This window comes from Hoplias malabaricus, chromosome 10 (assembly GCF_029633855.1).
Source record: "Hoplias malabaricus isolate fHopMal1 chromosome 10, fHopMal1.hap1, whole genome shotgun sequence".
Classification (NCBI taxonomy): Eukaryota; Metazoa; Chordata; class Actinopteri; order Characiformes; family Erythrinidae; genus Hoplias; species Hoplias malabaricus.
The window spans coordinates 23,624,394-23,642,889 of NC_089809.1; the positions used below are offsets into that span (position 1 = coordinate 23,624,394).

The 18,496-nt window shown below is 37.2% G+C and overlaps 1 protein-coding gene across 1 annotated transcript in view; it reads right to left on the bottom strand.

The window, feature by feature from the left end:
- Positions 1 to 18,496, bottom strand: part of clcn1b (chloride channel, voltage-sensitive 1b) — a 36,072-nt gene that overhangs the window by 16,985 nt on the left and 591 nt on the right. The window contains exons 2-7 of the mRNA XM_066683505.1: positions 5,036 to 5,240; positions 3,839 to 3,970; positions 3,636 to 3,764; positions 1,615 to 1,748; positions 1,033 to 1,110; positions 214 to 292 (exon numbers count right to left, since the gene is read on the bottom strand). Coding sequence (XP_066539602.1) covers positions 214 to 292; positions 1,033 to 1,110; positions 1,615 to 1,748; positions 3,636 to 3,764; positions 3,839 to 3,970; positions 5,036 to 5,240 — 757 coding nt within the window. The remainder of the gene's footprint in view (positions 1 to 213; positions 293 to 1,032; positions 1,111 to 1,614; positions 1,749 to 3,635; positions 3,765 to 3,838; positions 3,971 to 5,035; positions 5,241 to 18,496) is intronic.

The following is an 18,496-nucleotide window of genomic DNA, read 5'->3' on the forward strand; positions in this document are numbered from 1 at the left end:
CCTGCCTTACAAAAGAACCCATGACCTAATTTCTTCTTAAACATTGTTATTAGGGACACCCAACATTAGGTTGGACCTGGGACTCAAATTTAAAAGCAGAGTAGAGTGGAGGGGTGTGGGGGAAACATATTTAACTTCACTACCCTCTCTTTTACTTTCTTAGTAGAGAGAGAGTGTGTGCAACATGCACTGATTAAATCAGATTCTACTTGCCTCCCACAGGGGCAGCGAAACAGGTGCCCACTCCCACTGCACACGCACACACCAGCAGGTCCTGAACATGGGCACTATTCTGGGCGGGGTTAAGGAAAGAGCATAGACAAATCCACCCACAAACATAAACACACACACACACACACACACACACAATCAAGGGAGGGAAGACAGTTAATACTCATGCCAAACAATACTATTAATACATGTAGCCAAAAAAATAGGACAAGTATGGACAGAGAATATGTGAAGCAGAGAAAAAGAGATAAAGATGACAGGACAGGTGGGAAGAGAAAAAGAAAACTGATTCAATAAGGAATAAATACCAGCTAAAATGCTTGAAATTACATTAAACAAACAGAAAGACAAAGATAGACAGTTTGTCAGACATTTATATTGTGTTAAGTACAATATTATGAATAGTATCATTGCCCTTAATTACTGATCTGAGACCAGACTTTTGACCTCTAGAGGAGCAGTTATTTAAAGGACACTATGTCATATTCTTCCTCATGCTATATAGAACATAAACTGATACTTTAGGGACTAAAAGCAACAAAAACCCTCATGTGAGTTACACTTTAAAAATAAAAGAGATGTAATAGATTATCATCACAAATTAGTTTGCACCTCCAGGTTGAAAATAAAATAAAAAAAAGTAGTGAAGGTTGAGTTCCAATCTGATTCTAGATCAGCACTATGGGCAACTATTACACAATGAGCTAGCATAAACATGCTGATGTAAAAGGCTCATGCCAGGGCAGTTCCGTTCTCAGCCACAAGCACATACCGCCATTGAAGGACTGCTGGCAGTTTTACCTCATACACCCCAGTGAAGATGGACATGACTTTGCTCAGCACAGCAGCACAGATACTGGCAATGTGGACGAAAGGGCCCTTGGAACAAAAAAAAAAAAAAAAACACAATCAGGGATGAAACTGGCAGTGCTTTAAATTAGGAATAAGTAGAGGAAAGTGGGACTGATGAGGGATAAAATATAACACGGATTTTACATAGTTCAACAGGTTTGATTTGAATATGATTTTTGGCCATCTTTTGATAGTCCCATTTTCCCAGGCATTTTTCAGAAAAATTAAACATTTCTTTACATCATACATTTCTTTATGCTATATTATGATATACTTTAGGATATGGGTTTTGAGTTACAGGATGCACACTCACATTATTTTATTTACTTATGGTGTCAATGGAATTCTGACATATATAATTAACACACTGAGAACTAGGCTAATACAGCCTCCATGAGACAGGATAGTTATAATTCAGGACTACAGTTGAATTATTATCCTCATGATGTGTTTTGATTCTGGGGATACTTGAACACTTTAAAGGTACACATATCATTTTCTGAGACTTGTAGATCTTTAGAGGACATCCACCTCCTTTCCCAGAGGCATGCCACTGCCCAAGCTAGCGGTCAGGCCAATGACTTTCGCCACAAATGCTTTCAGAGTCAAATACTCCTTCAACACCACACCTCGTAGAATGGTCTTCAACTCAGGGATCCCAGAACCTACAGGAAATGTAAATGAGAAGAAAAAAAAACTCAAAAATGAAAAAGGTGACAAGGAATACATGACTGATTTATGTGAGCCCTTTTCAATTTGTTGATCTAAAGACATACAACTACACTAACATTTAAGAATTTTTTTTCCCTTCTTTACAGCTTTGCTTAAAGAGGACATCTTATAATTTTTCACAAGTTAAGACAGTTCCCTGGGGTCTTAGTGAAATATTTGTGACATGCTTTGATCAAAATATTACAGCACCTGTCTCAGCCAACAGCAGAGTTTAGCCCAGTCACCCAGGAGTGAAGAGCAGAAGCACTCTTTCGCATTCTGATCTGTTCTCAGTCCTGCCATATTCAATACTCTTATTTCTACATGTGTGTTTTGTTTGTTTGAGATCATCAAGAAGCAGGAGGACTTAAAATCTCTGCACTCTATGTAGGCTGTAGCACAAATTCAGAATGACTGTTTTATATTTACAGACATAAGAAGGCCACTAAAAAAACAACCGCAAAAATCAAATTGAATTGTTTTGTTTCGCAGGTCGGTATGTGGGTTGGTATTCACCCCACAGATACAAATTACATGCACAAGAAGTACAACCCCAATTCCAATTAAGTTGGGATGTTGTGTAAAAGATAAATAAAAACAGAATACGATGATTTGCAAATCCTTTTCAACCTATATTCAATTAAATACACTACAAAGACAAGATATTTATTGTTTTTTGCAAATATTCACTCATTTTGAATTTGAGGCCTGCAACACGTTCCAAAAGAGTTGGGACAGGAGCATGTTTACCACTGTGTTACATCACCTTTCCTCTAAACAACACTCAATAAGCATTTGGGAACTGAGGACACCAATTGTCTGAGGACACTTGATTTGTTGCTGTCAACCATAGTGCTTTTCCACCAAATGAACTACAGGTCTTGAACGGATTCTGTTCCTGACCCTTGAAACCTTGTTTTTTTCCAGTGAACTGCTGCGTTTCTACACGTTTAGAGGGTAGTCAGGAATACTGGTGCTGTTAGGTGCGATGCCATGAGCATTTGTCAGAGCCATGGCTCTTGGTTACGTTTCTCTGCTGTTCTCAAGCTCAGCAGGACGACTCTGAATTTTTCACAATATTTACACAGTATTATATCTCACGCTGGTCTGACTCCACAGTAAACAAAGAATAAATGACCCTATCATGACTCTAACAGTTTTTTCTTTGGCTCTGACGCTGTGAACTGCGGCGGTTCACTGGAAAGAACCAACTTTCAAGAATCAGGAACGGAACCGGTTTAAGAACCAGAGTTCTTTTGGTGGAAAACCAAATGATTTCACACATTCATAACATTTGATTTACAAATACAAATCTTTTTTACACATTTAAAAATTATTTCTATACATTACAAATATTTTTTCCACATTTGTGAATTTAAATTATTATTATTGTTGTTGTTGTTTTAAATTTGTATATTCCAATACAATTTTAAATCAGAGCACTCAGAGGAAACCCACGTGGACACAGAGAGACCACACTAAACTCCTCACAAGACAGTCACCCTGAGTAGGACTTGAACCCACAACCCCAGGTCCCTGGAACTGTGTGACTGCAACACTACCTGCTGCACTACCATGCCACACATTTGAAAATTATTATCTTATTTTATTTATTTTTTTGTTATGTAATGAATAAATTGATTTGCAAGGATCCCAATATTTTACAGCAGTTTGTCCCTGCCCATTCACTTTCAATTTATAAGAGTGTATTAAACAAGAAATATAAATTTGTCATTTGTTAGTTCATAAACTCACAAAAAAGGTCATTAGTGCCCATTAGAAAAAAAAAGAAAATTGTAAAAAAAAAACAAAAATAAAAACTCAGAGAAAGTAATACGCACCTATAGCTTGGGGTGCGACCAGGTGACAGAAGAGAGAAGAGAATACTATGAGTACTATGGGATAGGCGACCCAGGCCAGATATTGAAGTGGTACATTATCTTTCAGCTCTGCATATATCCATTTATACGCTAAGAAAGACAGAGACAGAGGCTTAGCTTGAGCAACTTTCTTATATATCTTGTTGCTAATATCAGTATACTACCTTGTAGGCTCTTAGCGCTAGCGTAGTCCATACTCCAGCTGACCAAAGCCATGGTGAGGCCCAGCAGAACCAAGAACAGCCAGTCCTCCCCGAGTTTTGTCACTATATACCTCTGAATCCGTCCAAGACAGTCTGCAGAAATATTACCCACCAACACGCTTTAGACAGTCTTCATTACATCGCCAATATTTAAGTTCAGGCTGATCTCACTATGTTTAAAGTTGGGAAAAAATTAAAATGGTTGCAATTTTCCTCTTACACCAAAAGTAAATGCACCAAAAAGTTAATGTTTTGTGTCTGATAAGTTTCACAAGGTTATGTTTTCACTACAGCTTCGCATTTCAGCTTTGCAAAGAAATTTTGCCAATTTTGCTTAATTTTGACAGTATGCTTATTTGTGTCATGGTTCTATATGATATTAATTAACAACTCTATGTTATTAATTAACAATTCAACATGATTTGCAGCAGATGTTTGATTTAACATGCAGAAAGCACAATATTAATTCTTGGAAATAAGCTTCCATGGATTGTAGGCTACTTTAACCAAAGAGCATTGGTGTAAAACAAAAGAAGCACTTTAGTTTTAAATCAATTTTGTCCACAATTTATTTATAGCCTTTTCCACCTTCATTCTAAGATTCATCCAGTCCTGTGATGCTACCAGCCTGGGATGGTTAGAACTAGCACATGAATCCTCTGAGACATGTGCAGCCACACACTGCGTCTGTTAAATGGCTGCCAGCACAGTCCTACTGGAGAGCACAATAAGTTTGGAGGAGAATGCTGAAATATATATTTTTTTAATGAACCGTATAAGAGTGCTTAGGAAATGCGCAGTGAAGGTTATTCCTTAGCAGAAGCAGCTCCCACATGCAGCACTGTCTGCCTCACCTTAGTCTCAAATTGCCAGACTCTCTAGGGAGACTGGTAACTTTTGCCAAAAAAAAGAAAAAATTGATTGACACGCAAAAGGACCAATCACAAATCTGCTATTTTGGCATGACATGTAGAAGGTGGTGATTTACATCATACCAGTAGCAGATCCTGTTCAAAATGATACAAAGAAGTGCATATACACAGATTTGCAGACAGTGACTAGAACGCAACTGGTAGAATCTTGACAGTGAGTGCACCAAATATATCAGACACTCCATCAACTTGTGGGCATAGCCTCTGTGTCTGAGATTAGCCTCACCTTGACATTTTGAATGGGGGTGGGGCTTGTTTACTGAGGAGGAGTGGCTGAACCCTGAGGTCATGGGTCCTGTTTCCAAAGGACCGCGATTTGCCCGGCCGAAGCCTCTCCGGGTGCCATGTTTGTGTGATTGCCTCTCAGCGAGAAGACGTGTAGCCTCCCGCCTTGCAAAATTACCCAGATGTTCCCTGTATTCTCCATACAGCTGGGTAGAGAGAGAGAGAGAGAGAGAGAGAGAGAGAGAGAGAGTGAGAGAGGAGAGAGAGAGAGAAAGAGAGAGAGAGAGAGAGAGAGAGAGAGAGAGAGAGAGAGAGAGAGAGAGAGAGAGAAAATAATTTAAAAGAGCATAAAATAAAAGAGCATTGGTGCTTTTTTCCTGTACTGACTAATAATACCAATGTTGCATTCAGGTACTCATCAGAAGGTTGTATATACCAGAAGTTTAAGTAATAAATATAACTTCACTGTGCATGGTTGTAGATCCACCGTCTGTATACAACATGTCCCAAAAAAGTGATTCATAATTAAATAACAAATAGACTCTTTTTGAGTAATAACAAATCTGATCATATTTGATTTTTATCCACAGAAAACACACATAATGTGACGATTCAAATGCATATTTGCCATTTTCTTCCGGGGAATAGGTAAAAGGTCACGATATACAGTACATCACATCTCATAAACTCATGTATCATCTAGAATCCCAAGTTTACCCGTGGTAAATATGACTTTGTTCACTGTTCAGGTGCAATTTACAAGTCAGAATATTGGTATTTCCCAGTTAATGGCATTAGTCGAATGCAGCATTATATTGAAACAAAAATCTGTTTGTTTTTATTATTTTTTATACATATAATGTGGAAAATTGTTTGTAAATATATTCTTTGCATTGTGTAAAACTTCTGTGATGAATGGACCAATATGGTACACAATTACTTGGAAAACATATTTTGATATCAACCATTAAAAGTTAAGAATGTTTTTTCCATTTTTTTCCTCCAAATTCTCATGTACAACTAGCTAGCTAGCTCAGCTAGCTCTGATTTTAGACTGATACCAAGAGCAAATGCTGGACTGAATGTCTGTGGAAAACCAGTTGATTTAGTCAGATTGTGTAAAAAAGTTTTAATATCAGAGAACTGTTTGTAGAGCAGCACAATATACTCATGAAATCAGTCAGACATAATAACATAAGAACATTAGTGTGCAAATGTTACACTATAATTACAGAAAATTGCACACATTTTACTGTTTTATATTTGCTTTTTTATTGATATGTTTTAGACCATTTCCAGGCCTACATCATCTGTATAAGTAATTACTGAATAGTGGTGATGAGAAAGACATAGATGTTTGTATGTATGTATGTTTATGTGTGGGTGTATGTATGCATGCATATAAATGTGTTTTGTGTGTGTGGGTGTGTGGGTGTGCGTGCGCGCGTGTGTGTGTGTTTAAGGGAGATGTGGTCATGTGTATCTGTAGGACATAAATAGGCTTACAGCGCAGCATGGAAAAAGGTCTCCCTGGAGAAACAGCCTACACATTCACATATAAACATGCTCAGTTACATGAACAATTTCACAGCAAAATGATAAAAGAATGTTATAATATGCATGTAATTATATGAAAACATGTTTTCCACTCAGATGCATATTACATAATTGAATATAAAGAATAAATTAAATTCTAGTAGCACTTGTGTGAGAGAAGGAGGAAGAAACTCTTCACCTTCCTTTTTGCCACACACACAAATACACATAATGCTATAACACCTACAAAAAATATATTATAACACACTGCAAGACTTGTTGGACCACATTCAGGCCACACAGACAGATAGACAGGCAGGCAGACAGACAGACACAGAGACACACACACACAAATATATTAAAACACATCTCACATAACCACTGCTGAAACTGAATATAAGGAAGACAAATCTATCTTCATAAAGTGGTGTGGTGTGTGTTAATATGAAATGAGTTGTAAATTTCTGTCACATAATAAATTCCAATGCACAAAATTAATCTGACTGGCAAATGAGAAAAAAATCTATAATGCTAAATGTTACAATACATGTACAATATTCATGTCTTGAAATACAATGAAAATATAATGATTTCAAACATCCCTACACCGGATCATACTATTATTTAAGTTTAACCTATTCTCTGCCTGCCTCACTAAGGTAGCACCTCCTCATTAAGGTAACACTTGTACATATCAGAGAAGGATTTATGCGTAAATAGCTAGCTAGCTTTTTAAAAACACGTTCTTGTCTTCAGTAAATCACTCACATAAACATGTTAGATTGTTCAATTTTACCGTTCCACATTAAATCCTGCACAGGCGACACAAGTTTAAGGCTGAAGATTCATTTTGTTAGGCACTTTGAACGTAACTTCGTTGGGTGTTCAATTCAATAAGCTTTATTGGCATGACCATATTTAGATACAGTATTGCAGTATTACAGTATTATAGTATTGGGTGTTAATGTGGAACAGAACAGTCAAATAAGTCAGGTTTATTGTTTATGTGGATTGTATTTTCTGCACAACATAAGCAGAAATGTATAAAACTAATCAAGAGCCATCATCTACTACAAGCTCAATGTAATGTATGCACCATTTCAATTTGAACAAGAACATGAAACGTTCATAATCTGGTGGCTGTAGTAGTGAAGTAGTTGCTCCTGTGATCTGTTTTACTACAGTGAATCAATACATTGATACATTGATATATAAGCTTGAAGTACATGGCTGAGGCACATTGGTTAAAATGTAAAAAAATAAAAATAAAACCTTGTTTCACTTAACGTGATTCACTAAAAGAGAGTTTGCATTTAATCATTAATATACTGCAGACATTACAGCCTAGCAAGTCTCTGGATTGTATAACTTCAGTTTACTGAAGCATGCGCCTGCACTGTACTGGTTTCCCATTATGACCTGAAGAGTAAGTTGACCCTCCCCCAATTGTCATTGTATAATTATGCAAAATTACTTGGAATAAAATCTTTTTTACATTGGCTTCCATTTTAATATAATGTTTTTTCCTTCTCCTGTAAAGCTGTTATTTTTTTGGAGATACATAATTTTCATTGGACAGTGACGATATATGCAAGGTGTCAGGCTTTGTAAACAACAGAGACGCTCGCGGGTTTTTAGCAGGAACAGATTTACTTCAGAGATGTTTACGTGCAAAGCACACCGTAAAGAGAAAGTCTTCACAGCAAAAAGGGCAATCCAAAGAATAGTGAGGTACAGGCTGAGGTCAAATACACAACGTACTAAACAATAGCAGCCCGGATCCAAAAACACAGAGTCAAGAGAAACGTAAGAAATGGTCATACACGGGTTGGCTTTCATAAACAAGGTTCGCTCAGTAAGTAACAAAAGGTTCGCAATACTTCGCAAGTGGCAGCTGCAAAAGCCTGGGTTTATATAGTAAGTGAATGATTATGTTAAATACAGAACAGCTGTAAGTTAAAACTCAAAGAGTTCCCATTGGTTGATGGAGTCATGTGACCATCCGTTGAACCATGGGAACTGAAGTCCCCAGAGTCATTCACAGACTCGAGTGGTAATGCGGCCTGAAGTGATGGAGAAAGCGAGGCGTCCACAGAGACAGGTGTGACACAAGGCGCATCCAAGTCTCTACAAGCAAAGAGGAGTCATAACTCACCACTTCTCAGTGTGGGATTGCAAAGTATTTAGATCTTTCACAATCTATAGCACATAAAACTGAAACAATTCAAGGAATCCACAGTCCATGTAGATCAAGTCCAGGAATAACTGTTGAATATGTATGACTGATGTATGGCATAACCTGAGAAAACTTCAGCGTTGTTCAAAAAAACATGCATGTCAATGTCTCTGTGCCAAAGAACAAATGAATATTTTACACTGTTATCAAAATAATGCTTAAAAGCCAATATCTTCCAAGCTAAGGACGTGAAAAATGTCCACTGCATGAATGACGTGCATATGTGTGAAGATGAAAAAAAGATGTATAAAGATAAAATTGAGATAAGACAATGCCAGGCTTCATTCTGCACATGCTATTACAAAATGAACTCATCAAATGAAAGTGTGTGGGCTTATTGGCCTGACAACAGTTCAGGTTTGTTTCCTATGACGCATGAAGAAAAGAATCAGAGAGCAGCAATCACAAACTGTTGAAAAGCTCAAGTCTTGCTCCAGCAGTCTTCAGCAGTTATATAAAACCTACTTCTGTCCCAATGTTTGTGGGAGGTTGTTGCAGGCATCATATTATACGTTTGTTTATACATATTAAATACAACGAAATTAATCAGTGATAAATCTTTTTTTTTGTACAAAAGTATTAAAGTATTAGCCTTTCTGGAAACAGGGTGTGCAAATTAAAATAGACATTCTAATGTACATTTACCTTGAAACTACACTGTTCTTGAAACTACTAATGCCAATCCATTAGTAAGAATAATTTTTGTAAATGTAACGATGGTAGATTTCTGAACCCACCTCTTTTGCAGATGTTCTCTTAGGCATTCTGTACAGAAAGTGCAGCCAAAACTGAGACACAGTCACCTTAAATACACCTAAATTAGACCTATTAATTGTATAGCTCTCCCACGCTATCTCTCTCTCTCTCTCTCTCTCTCACACACACACACACACACACACACACACACACACACACACACATACACATACACAAACACACACACACACACACACATGCATGCACACAAAATCTCACTGACAAACACGCAAGTTTAAAATGAGTATGCAGTAATCAGAAATTAGTTTATAATTAGTAGTTATGAGAAAAATTACATTTATTTTCCAACAATTAATTTTATTCATGGGCTTAAAGTAAATATATTAGTAAGAGAGAAAATGTTCACAATTGATCACTTTGCCTGTGCGAACATGTGTGTGTCTGTGTGTCTGAGAGAGAGTGTGTGATCAAGGCTGACTCAAATCATTTTCTCTTTAATTTTGTCTGTTGATTTGTTTACATGATTGGAGGTCAGGTTGGTAATTCACCGACCTTCAGAGAGCGTGAGAGCAAGAGGCTATGAACAAGTTAACAGTGTATACAGAAAACAGCCGAAACCTTTCCCTTACATTGTCCTGTGCACAAATGACCACTAACAGCCTCAATTATTCAGGAATCTAAGTCAATCACACACTCATGCATTTGATGCACTTTACAAAGTTAAATGATATTTTTTTTTCTTTTACTTGGAAATGAATAAAGGACAAATCTATTTAATGACAATTTCAATTATCAAAATCATTCACAATAATATTATTAATAGAAAATCCATTAAAATCATTTCACATTTTGATCATGTTACAGAGGTTAGCTAATGTAGCATTAAGGGTCTTGTCCAAGATTATTTTTTGTAGTGCAGTGATCCATCCTGAACAAGGAAAAGAGCCCCAAAATCTGACAGGAGGAAGGCAGCAGGGTTATCAAGATTGCACACAGAAGAGCTGTAACTATAACCAAGCTGCAAATACAAACTCACCTCTTGCAAGATTGCTAAAACTATTTCTGCCTCACTGGTTAGCATGTTTCACTGATGCTAGCAAGTCACTAGAACCCTAGTAAACAATCTTAAGATAAAAGTTCAATTTAGTGATATTTTCAGAGCAATAATAAAGGGGCATTTATCCCATGAATTGGGTCTTAAATTTGAAACACCATTTGATCCTCTTTTGTAAGTCGCTTTGGATAAAAGCATCTGCCAAATGCATAAATGTAAATGTAATGTAAATGATCAGGTGAATAAAAAAACAAGGATGGGATCTTACACTAGGTGGGACTTCTTCCTCAGCATGTCTTATTGTAACAGATATTGTAATAATAATAATTAACACAGGCCAAATTATAGTTATAGTTTTACAAGCACCTTACTATTTTAATCTGTAAAGGATCTACTTTGTGTAAGACAAACCTTAGTATTTATTATATTTTGGCATGACACGTCAGTGCACTGATATGTCTGAACTGGAAATTGAACGAAATGTTGCCAAATTAGTGACTTTGATATTTGATATAATGATTTTCAAACTCATTCAGCAACTGTCAAGAAATTCCCAAGAAATATTACATGACCCTGCCAAATGTTGGTTCAGTGGCAACGAATGCAAATACTGCAACAGGGACAAATTTAGAAAATACACAGGGTGAAGGTCAATGTAACATTTAAGGAACAAGAGAAAACAAGGCCTAAACTACCAGAGATGTTACTAGGAAGTCATCTTTTAGGGGACATTTCAATTACTGGGGTGGGCAACCACAGAAATATAACATTTTCAAAATAGGTTCTTTAAACAAAGGAGTAGTATATATTTTATGATACCGACCTAGTTGTGGGAATAAAGGCTGAATTGGCAAAAGCTATTAATAGCATTGACCATGTCTGCCAGGAAAGTTGAAATTGTGGTGTCTGCAATTTGGCTTACTGACTCGTATTAGGTGGCCGTTGATAATGTTTTGATCACAGAAGTAGAGAGGATGGAAAAGGTTATGAACAAGGCTATAAGGAAGTGGCTAGGGGTACAGCAGTGTATAAGTAGCATGGCATGGTATGGGAGAGGGGTACTGGAGCTACCACTCAAGTTTAGTTGAGAAATTTGAATGTGCAAAGGTGAGGCACGAGATGATTTTGTCAGTATCGAAGGATGCAGTAGTTAAAGCAGCAGCACCAGTCACAAAAAAAGTAAAGTAGTGTAACCCACAAGTGACAGGGCAGGTTGCCAGGAGCTCATTAGAACTAAGAGATGTGATTGGACAAGTGCAATGCAGAAGAGTGGGCCTTGACTCAGGTCATTTGTGGAAAGCTTTTAGTAATGCCATGTCACCAGAGACAAGGCAAATTAGGACTAGATTTATTTGCGATCAGGAAGAGGAGGCATGGTGCGCAACAGCAGCGTCACAGGCAAAACACGGCCAGTGGCTTCGCTGGGAGAATTTACAGAAGCAGAAGATCACTTGGCAAGAATTGTGGGCAATAGAGCCAGGTCGTATTAAGTTTTTGCTTGAATCAACTTATGATCCTTCCAACTCCACATGATCTTGGACAATGGGAAGGTAAACACCCTAGTTGTAGATTATGTACAGGGGTTGGCAGGTTGAAGCATATTCAGCTGTAAGGTTAGTTTGTCACAGGAGAGGTATATATTGGGGCATAATCAGGTGCTAAGGGTCTTAGTATGTTTGTTGAACAGCAAACGCTTAGAGGTAAATGCACTGACAAGTGGTTGTAGTACAAACCAAATTCCAAAAAAGTTGGGACACTAAACAAATTGTGAATAAAAACTGAATGCAATGATGTGGAGGTGCCAACATCTAATTTTTATTCAGAATAGAACACAAATCATAGATCAAAAGTTTAAACTGAGAGAATGTATCACTTTAAGGGAAAAATATGTTATTTCAAAATTTCATGGTGTCAACAAATCCCCAAAAAGTTGGGACAAGGCCATTTTTTACCACTGTGTGGCATCCCTCCTTACAACACTCAACAGATGTCTGGGGACAGAGGAGACCAGTTTCTCAAGTTTAGAAATTGGAATGCTCTCCCATTCATGTCTAATACAGGCCTCTAACTCTTCAATCGTCTGGGGCCTTCTTTGTCGCACCTTCCTCTTTATGATGCGCCAAATGTTCTCTATAGGTGAAAGATCTGGACTGCAGGCTGGCCATTTCAGTTCCCGGATCCTTCTCCTAAGTAGCCATGATGATGTGATTGCTGCAGAATGTGATCTGGCATTATCTTGAAAAATGCAGGGTCTTCCCTGAAAGATATGACGTCTAGATGGGAGCATATGTAGTTCTAGAACCTGAACATAGTTCTCTGCATTTATGGTGCCTTTCCAGACATGCAAGCTGCCCATGCCACAAGCACTCATGCAACCCAGCGTCCCAGTGTTCCATAAAGAACTTCAAATTGTGACTCATCTGACCATAGAACAGTCTTCCATTTTGCCACACTCCATTTTATAAGACCCCTGGCCCAGTGCAAACGTCTGAGCTTGTGGAGCTTGCTTAGAAATGGCTTCCTCTTTGCACTGTAGAGTTTCTGCTGGCAACAGCGGATGGCGCGGTGGATTGTGTTCACTGACAATGCTTTCTGGAAGTATTCCTGAGCCCATTCTGTTATTTCCTTGACAGTGGCATTCCTGTTTGAGGTGCAGTGATGTTTAAGGGCCCGGAAATCACGAGCATCCAGTAGAGTTTGACGGCCTTTACCCTTACGCACAGCAATTTTTCAGATTCTCTGAATCTTTTGATGATGTTATGCATGGTTGATGATGATAACTTAAATGTCTTTGCTATTTTACGCTGGCTAACACTATTCTGGTATTGCTGCACTATCTTTCTGCACAACAATTGTGGAATTGATGATCCTCTTACCATCTTGGCTTCAGAGAGACACTGACACTCTGAGAAGCTCTTTTTATACCCAATCATGTTGTCAATTGACCTAATTAGTGTTAATTGGTCTTCCAGCTGTTCGTTATATGCTCAATTTCCTTTTTCTAGCCACTTATTGCTACTTGTCCCAACTTTTTTTGGGATTTGTTGACACTGTGAAATTTTGAATCAACATATTTTTCCTTTAAAATGTTACATTTACTCAGATTAAACTTTTGATCTGTCATCTATGTTCTATTACGAATAAAATATTGACATTTGCCATCTCCATATCATTGCATTCAATTTTTATTCACAATGTGTTTAGTGTCCCAACTTTTTTGGAATCCGATTTGTAATAAAGTAATTAGGTTTGTGCATGAGGGGGAATGTATTTGAGAATGTGCACAGGTTATAAATATTGGTAGATGGGGTGAAGCATGAGACTGGAAATTGCAGGTGGACGTATGTAAAAAAAACTGCAAGTCCCATGCATTGTGTTAACTACACTGAGGCCAGACATGGTGCTGTAATCTGAAAGTAAATGGATAGTTTATTTCATAGAGTTTTAGGATGCAGTAGACTAAGTATTCAAAAGGAAAAAGCTGAAGTATGCAGACTTGGCAGCTGAGATGAGGGAACACGGGTGGCAGGCACATGTAAGACCGGTGGAGATAGGTGTTAGGGGATTTGTAGCCAAGTCTGCCACATCCCTGATGTATATATATATATATATATATATATATATGATTCTAACTGACAACTAATGAAAACCCCAAATTCAGTATCTCAGAAAATTTGAATATTGTGAAATGGCTCAATATTGAAGACACCTGGTGCCACACACAAGCACATTAATAGAGAGGCGAAGGGAAGGAAATGATTTGGTAGAAAAAAGTGTACAATAGGGATAACCACACCCTGGAGAGGATTGTGAAACAAAACCCATTCAAAAATATGGGGGAGATTCACAAACACTTGACTGCAGCTGGAGTCAGTGCTTCAGGAACCACCACACACAAGCGTATATAAGACATTGGTTTCAGCTGTCTCATTCCTTGTGTCAAGCCACTCTTGAACAAGAGACAGCGTCAGAAGCGTCTCACCTAGGCTAAAGACAAAAAGGAATGGACTGCTGCTGAGCACTGCTTAGAGCACTTCATGCTTTCTGCTGCTGACCAACTTTATGGAAATGCATATTTTATTTTCCAACAGGACTTGGCACATGCACACAGTGAAAAAGCTACCAGTACCTGGTTTAAGGACCATGGTGTACCTGTCCTTAATTGGCCAGCAAATTCGCCTGACCTTAACCCCACAGAAAATCTATGGGGTATTGTGAAGAGGAAGATGCAACACACCAGACCCAACAATGCAGAAGAGCTGAAGGCCACTATCAGAGCAACCAGGGCTCTCATAACATCTGAGCAGTGGCACAGACTGATCAACTTCATGCCACAACACATTGCTGCAGTAATTCAGGCATAGGGAGCCCCAACAAAGTTTTGAGTGCTGTACATGCTCATACTTTTAATTTGGCCAGCATTTCTAAAAATCCTTATTTGTATTGGTCTTAAGTAATATTCAAATTTTCTGAGATACTGAATTTGGGGTTTTCATTAGCTGTCAGTTATAATCATCAAATTAAAAGAAATAAACACTTGGAATATATCAGTCTGTGTGTAATGAATGTGTATAATATACACATTTCACTTTTTGAATGGAATTACTGAAATAAATAAACTTTTTCATGATATTCTAATTTTATTACCAGCCCCTGTATGTCCTTGTTATAAAGACAGGCTCAGATGACTTTCGGTGAAGAGATGTCTTCAAAAACTACAGTTTTTGAAAAAGAATCTGGGTGTTGCTGACAGTGCTCACAGTTCAAAATTTTAACTGAAGAAAGGGTAAACAGTCAGTTATTTATTGCTAAACGTAAAATTTAAAAAATCTCATGTGAAAATGGAACACACTGCAGTAATGCTAAAAATATAGACAGGGAAATTGATAGCACTTGTAGCTAAACTAAAGTTATGGGGGGGGGTTTAAAATCAAATTAATCTTATTTGATTTGAATGTTAATTTCAGACACGAATCTGAGCATTCAACTCAGCTGGCAGCACGTAAAGTGTGTAGGTTCCATACACGTAAAGCTGGCCAGAGCTAAGGAAAATCAGTTCAGGTGATTAGAGAGTAAATACTGTGACTCCTATGAAACAACACTGAACTGATGACCAAAATCTGTGGTAGAACTCATTTAGAGAACCAAGTAATTTTTCAGGTCAACTGTTTAGACCGGTCAATGCCTATATTACTAATGTAGTGATGTATGTATTGAAACAATTTTAAAGTCAGTCATTTTTTTAAATATATATTTCATTGATTACATTTTCAAAAATTAAATTAGCACAAGCATATCAACAGATTAAGATAGATGAGTGATCCAAAAATATCTCACCATAAATACCCACAAGGGTATATTTCACTAAAACAGATTGCTCAGGGTGTGATATTGGATCCAGCTCTGTGGCAGAGAGTCGTGTATGATATAATTCTTAATGGCAGTGAAGTTTAGACTACAATCACGTGAAGGCTAAAATGATTTCATTAAAAACTCCAAAGAATACTGTGGACATGCAATAGTCACAAATTTGAAGAAGAAACTGTGATCAATTCTGAGCCTTGTAAATCATTACCAGAGGAATCTGGCAAAACCTGTCATTGGTTCACTCTGCACTTAATTGCCTGTTGCAGTTGGAGAATGAGTGGAAATAGACAAAAGACTCATTTACACCATTTCAAGTTCAAAGTAGTTGATAACACCAGAAGCTGCTTAACTAGTGATGCTTCACTGTACAGAATTCTGACTGTAGTATCACATCAAATTACACAGAAATTGACAGGAGAATTTTAAAGCATTGTATGGTGACCATCAACATACACATGGCCAAGGAATGTTTCCAGTTGGATGCTCCTCATTACACAGATGAAACCATTTCCCATAACAACTACAATACAGAAAGAGACAAGTTGACACCCAATTTTGGCAAAGCTGTACGAACTGACCGAAAGTGGTTGCCTGTTGTGTGTGTTCCACAAATTACTTTCTAAGTAACTTTACTAAATTTTCAGTTTGTGGTGTGCAGTTGTCTATTACCAAACTCTGAGTGTAGGGTATGATAGTGCCACCACGGCTTCATCACAAACTACTGGAAGCTCTTCATGAATGACAGACAAACAGCTCTATTAATGAGCAATGTATTTTCTGGCACTGGTCCACACTAATTACACCAGAACCATCCTTGGCTGCATATTTGTGGTAGCACAATTATTCTCATATTTACCAAAGATTTTCGCAGTACACATTGTGCTCACAGTGGTGTACTTGTACAGCAGGTTTTTGTTAAAAGTAATAGTATTAAGCGCAATAACCTTGTGCCTTACCAGCTACAAAAGATATTCATTCAGTCATTTCAGCAGTCATTTAATGCAATGGACAAAGTGAGGCAAGAAAAACTTGCCTATAGTAACACTTTCCATGGAACTATGGGTCATTCACAATTTTTACTCTTTTTGAGGAGATAACTGAGATCACATTCTCACCTTTTAAAACCAGATTTTTGACTGCATGTCAAAAATGGCAACCAGGCAAATTATTTCAAGGACCGGGCTTCAGGCATACCCTGTGAAGGTTAGATAACATATGATCTGGCGCAGGCATATTGACCAAGTTTTTGATGCATCAATACAAGTGGACAATGAGGACACTGTGTGGGGTTTAATTACTTCCCAGGACTTGGGTGAGTTTGCCTTTATGGTGACAGATATATCTCAGACTTTTAACGCATCTGATGCATCTCAACTCAAAATCAAAATTCTGAATGTACACATAAACCATCTCATACACATAATCTGTAATATTCTATATAGATGAGAAAGGGTAATATATATATATATATATATATATATATATATATATATATATATAAATATATATATATATATATATATATATATATATATATATATATATATATATATATATATATGAAAGGCAAACCATGGCAAATTAAACAAAGGTTTTAGAATGTTTAAGGAAGTTATACAGTTAACCTCTGAAGAACTACATTGGGTTAAATAAACCTGAGTTATTAATTCTACTGCAGTGTGAAATGCACCAAATCATTAATACATCAAAACTGGAATTCAAAGACGGTGGAGTAAAATAGTATATAGAACTCTTTATTTCTCTCTCCCCTTACTTGCTCTAGTAGGTGTCCAGATCACCTCCAGAAGAGATCTGACTCATCTTAAACTTCATTCATTGAATTTCTTGGATGACATTCCCTCCAGTGATGGGACATCAACATTGACGTTGACGTTAAAAAAATGTGTGCCTTGACTTACCAGTTTTATGACCAAAACAAGTTTCAAAGCACTGCCTAAAACTCCATATGCTAAGAAAACCTTTGCATTAAATAACAATTCAAATAAAGTTTACTGACAAAGTTAAGGTAATTATCAAACACAGATAAAGAATTTTGCCTGCCTCAATTAAAAAAATAATTTTGTTGATAATCTAATTAAAAAATTACACACGCTGTAAATATGCTGCAGATACATTTCTGTACATTACAAATATATTTTAATTCAACTTTCTTGAACATTTACAGATCAATTGGTCTGTGAAAGAAATGTTTTGTTTCAACCCTTTAAAAAAAGTGTAAGAAGAGTTGGACTAGGAGGAGAAGAGAGTGAGTGCTGCTAACAGACATTAGTAGTGAAGGTCACACTGACTTTGAGTTAATTAAAATAAAATAATGATTCCTCTGTGTTTGTGTGTGCGTGTATATATATGAGCAGGAGTCTTAATGACAAAATCTGACCAAGATAATGACAGACTGATATAGAGATCTGGAAAACACACAGGAGGAAAAAAAAAACCAAAAAAAAAAAAACAGGAAAATAAGGGGAATCTTAACACACTCCACCACCTCCTATATGTGTATCTTGCTTTTCTATATAAGTGTATCTATACAC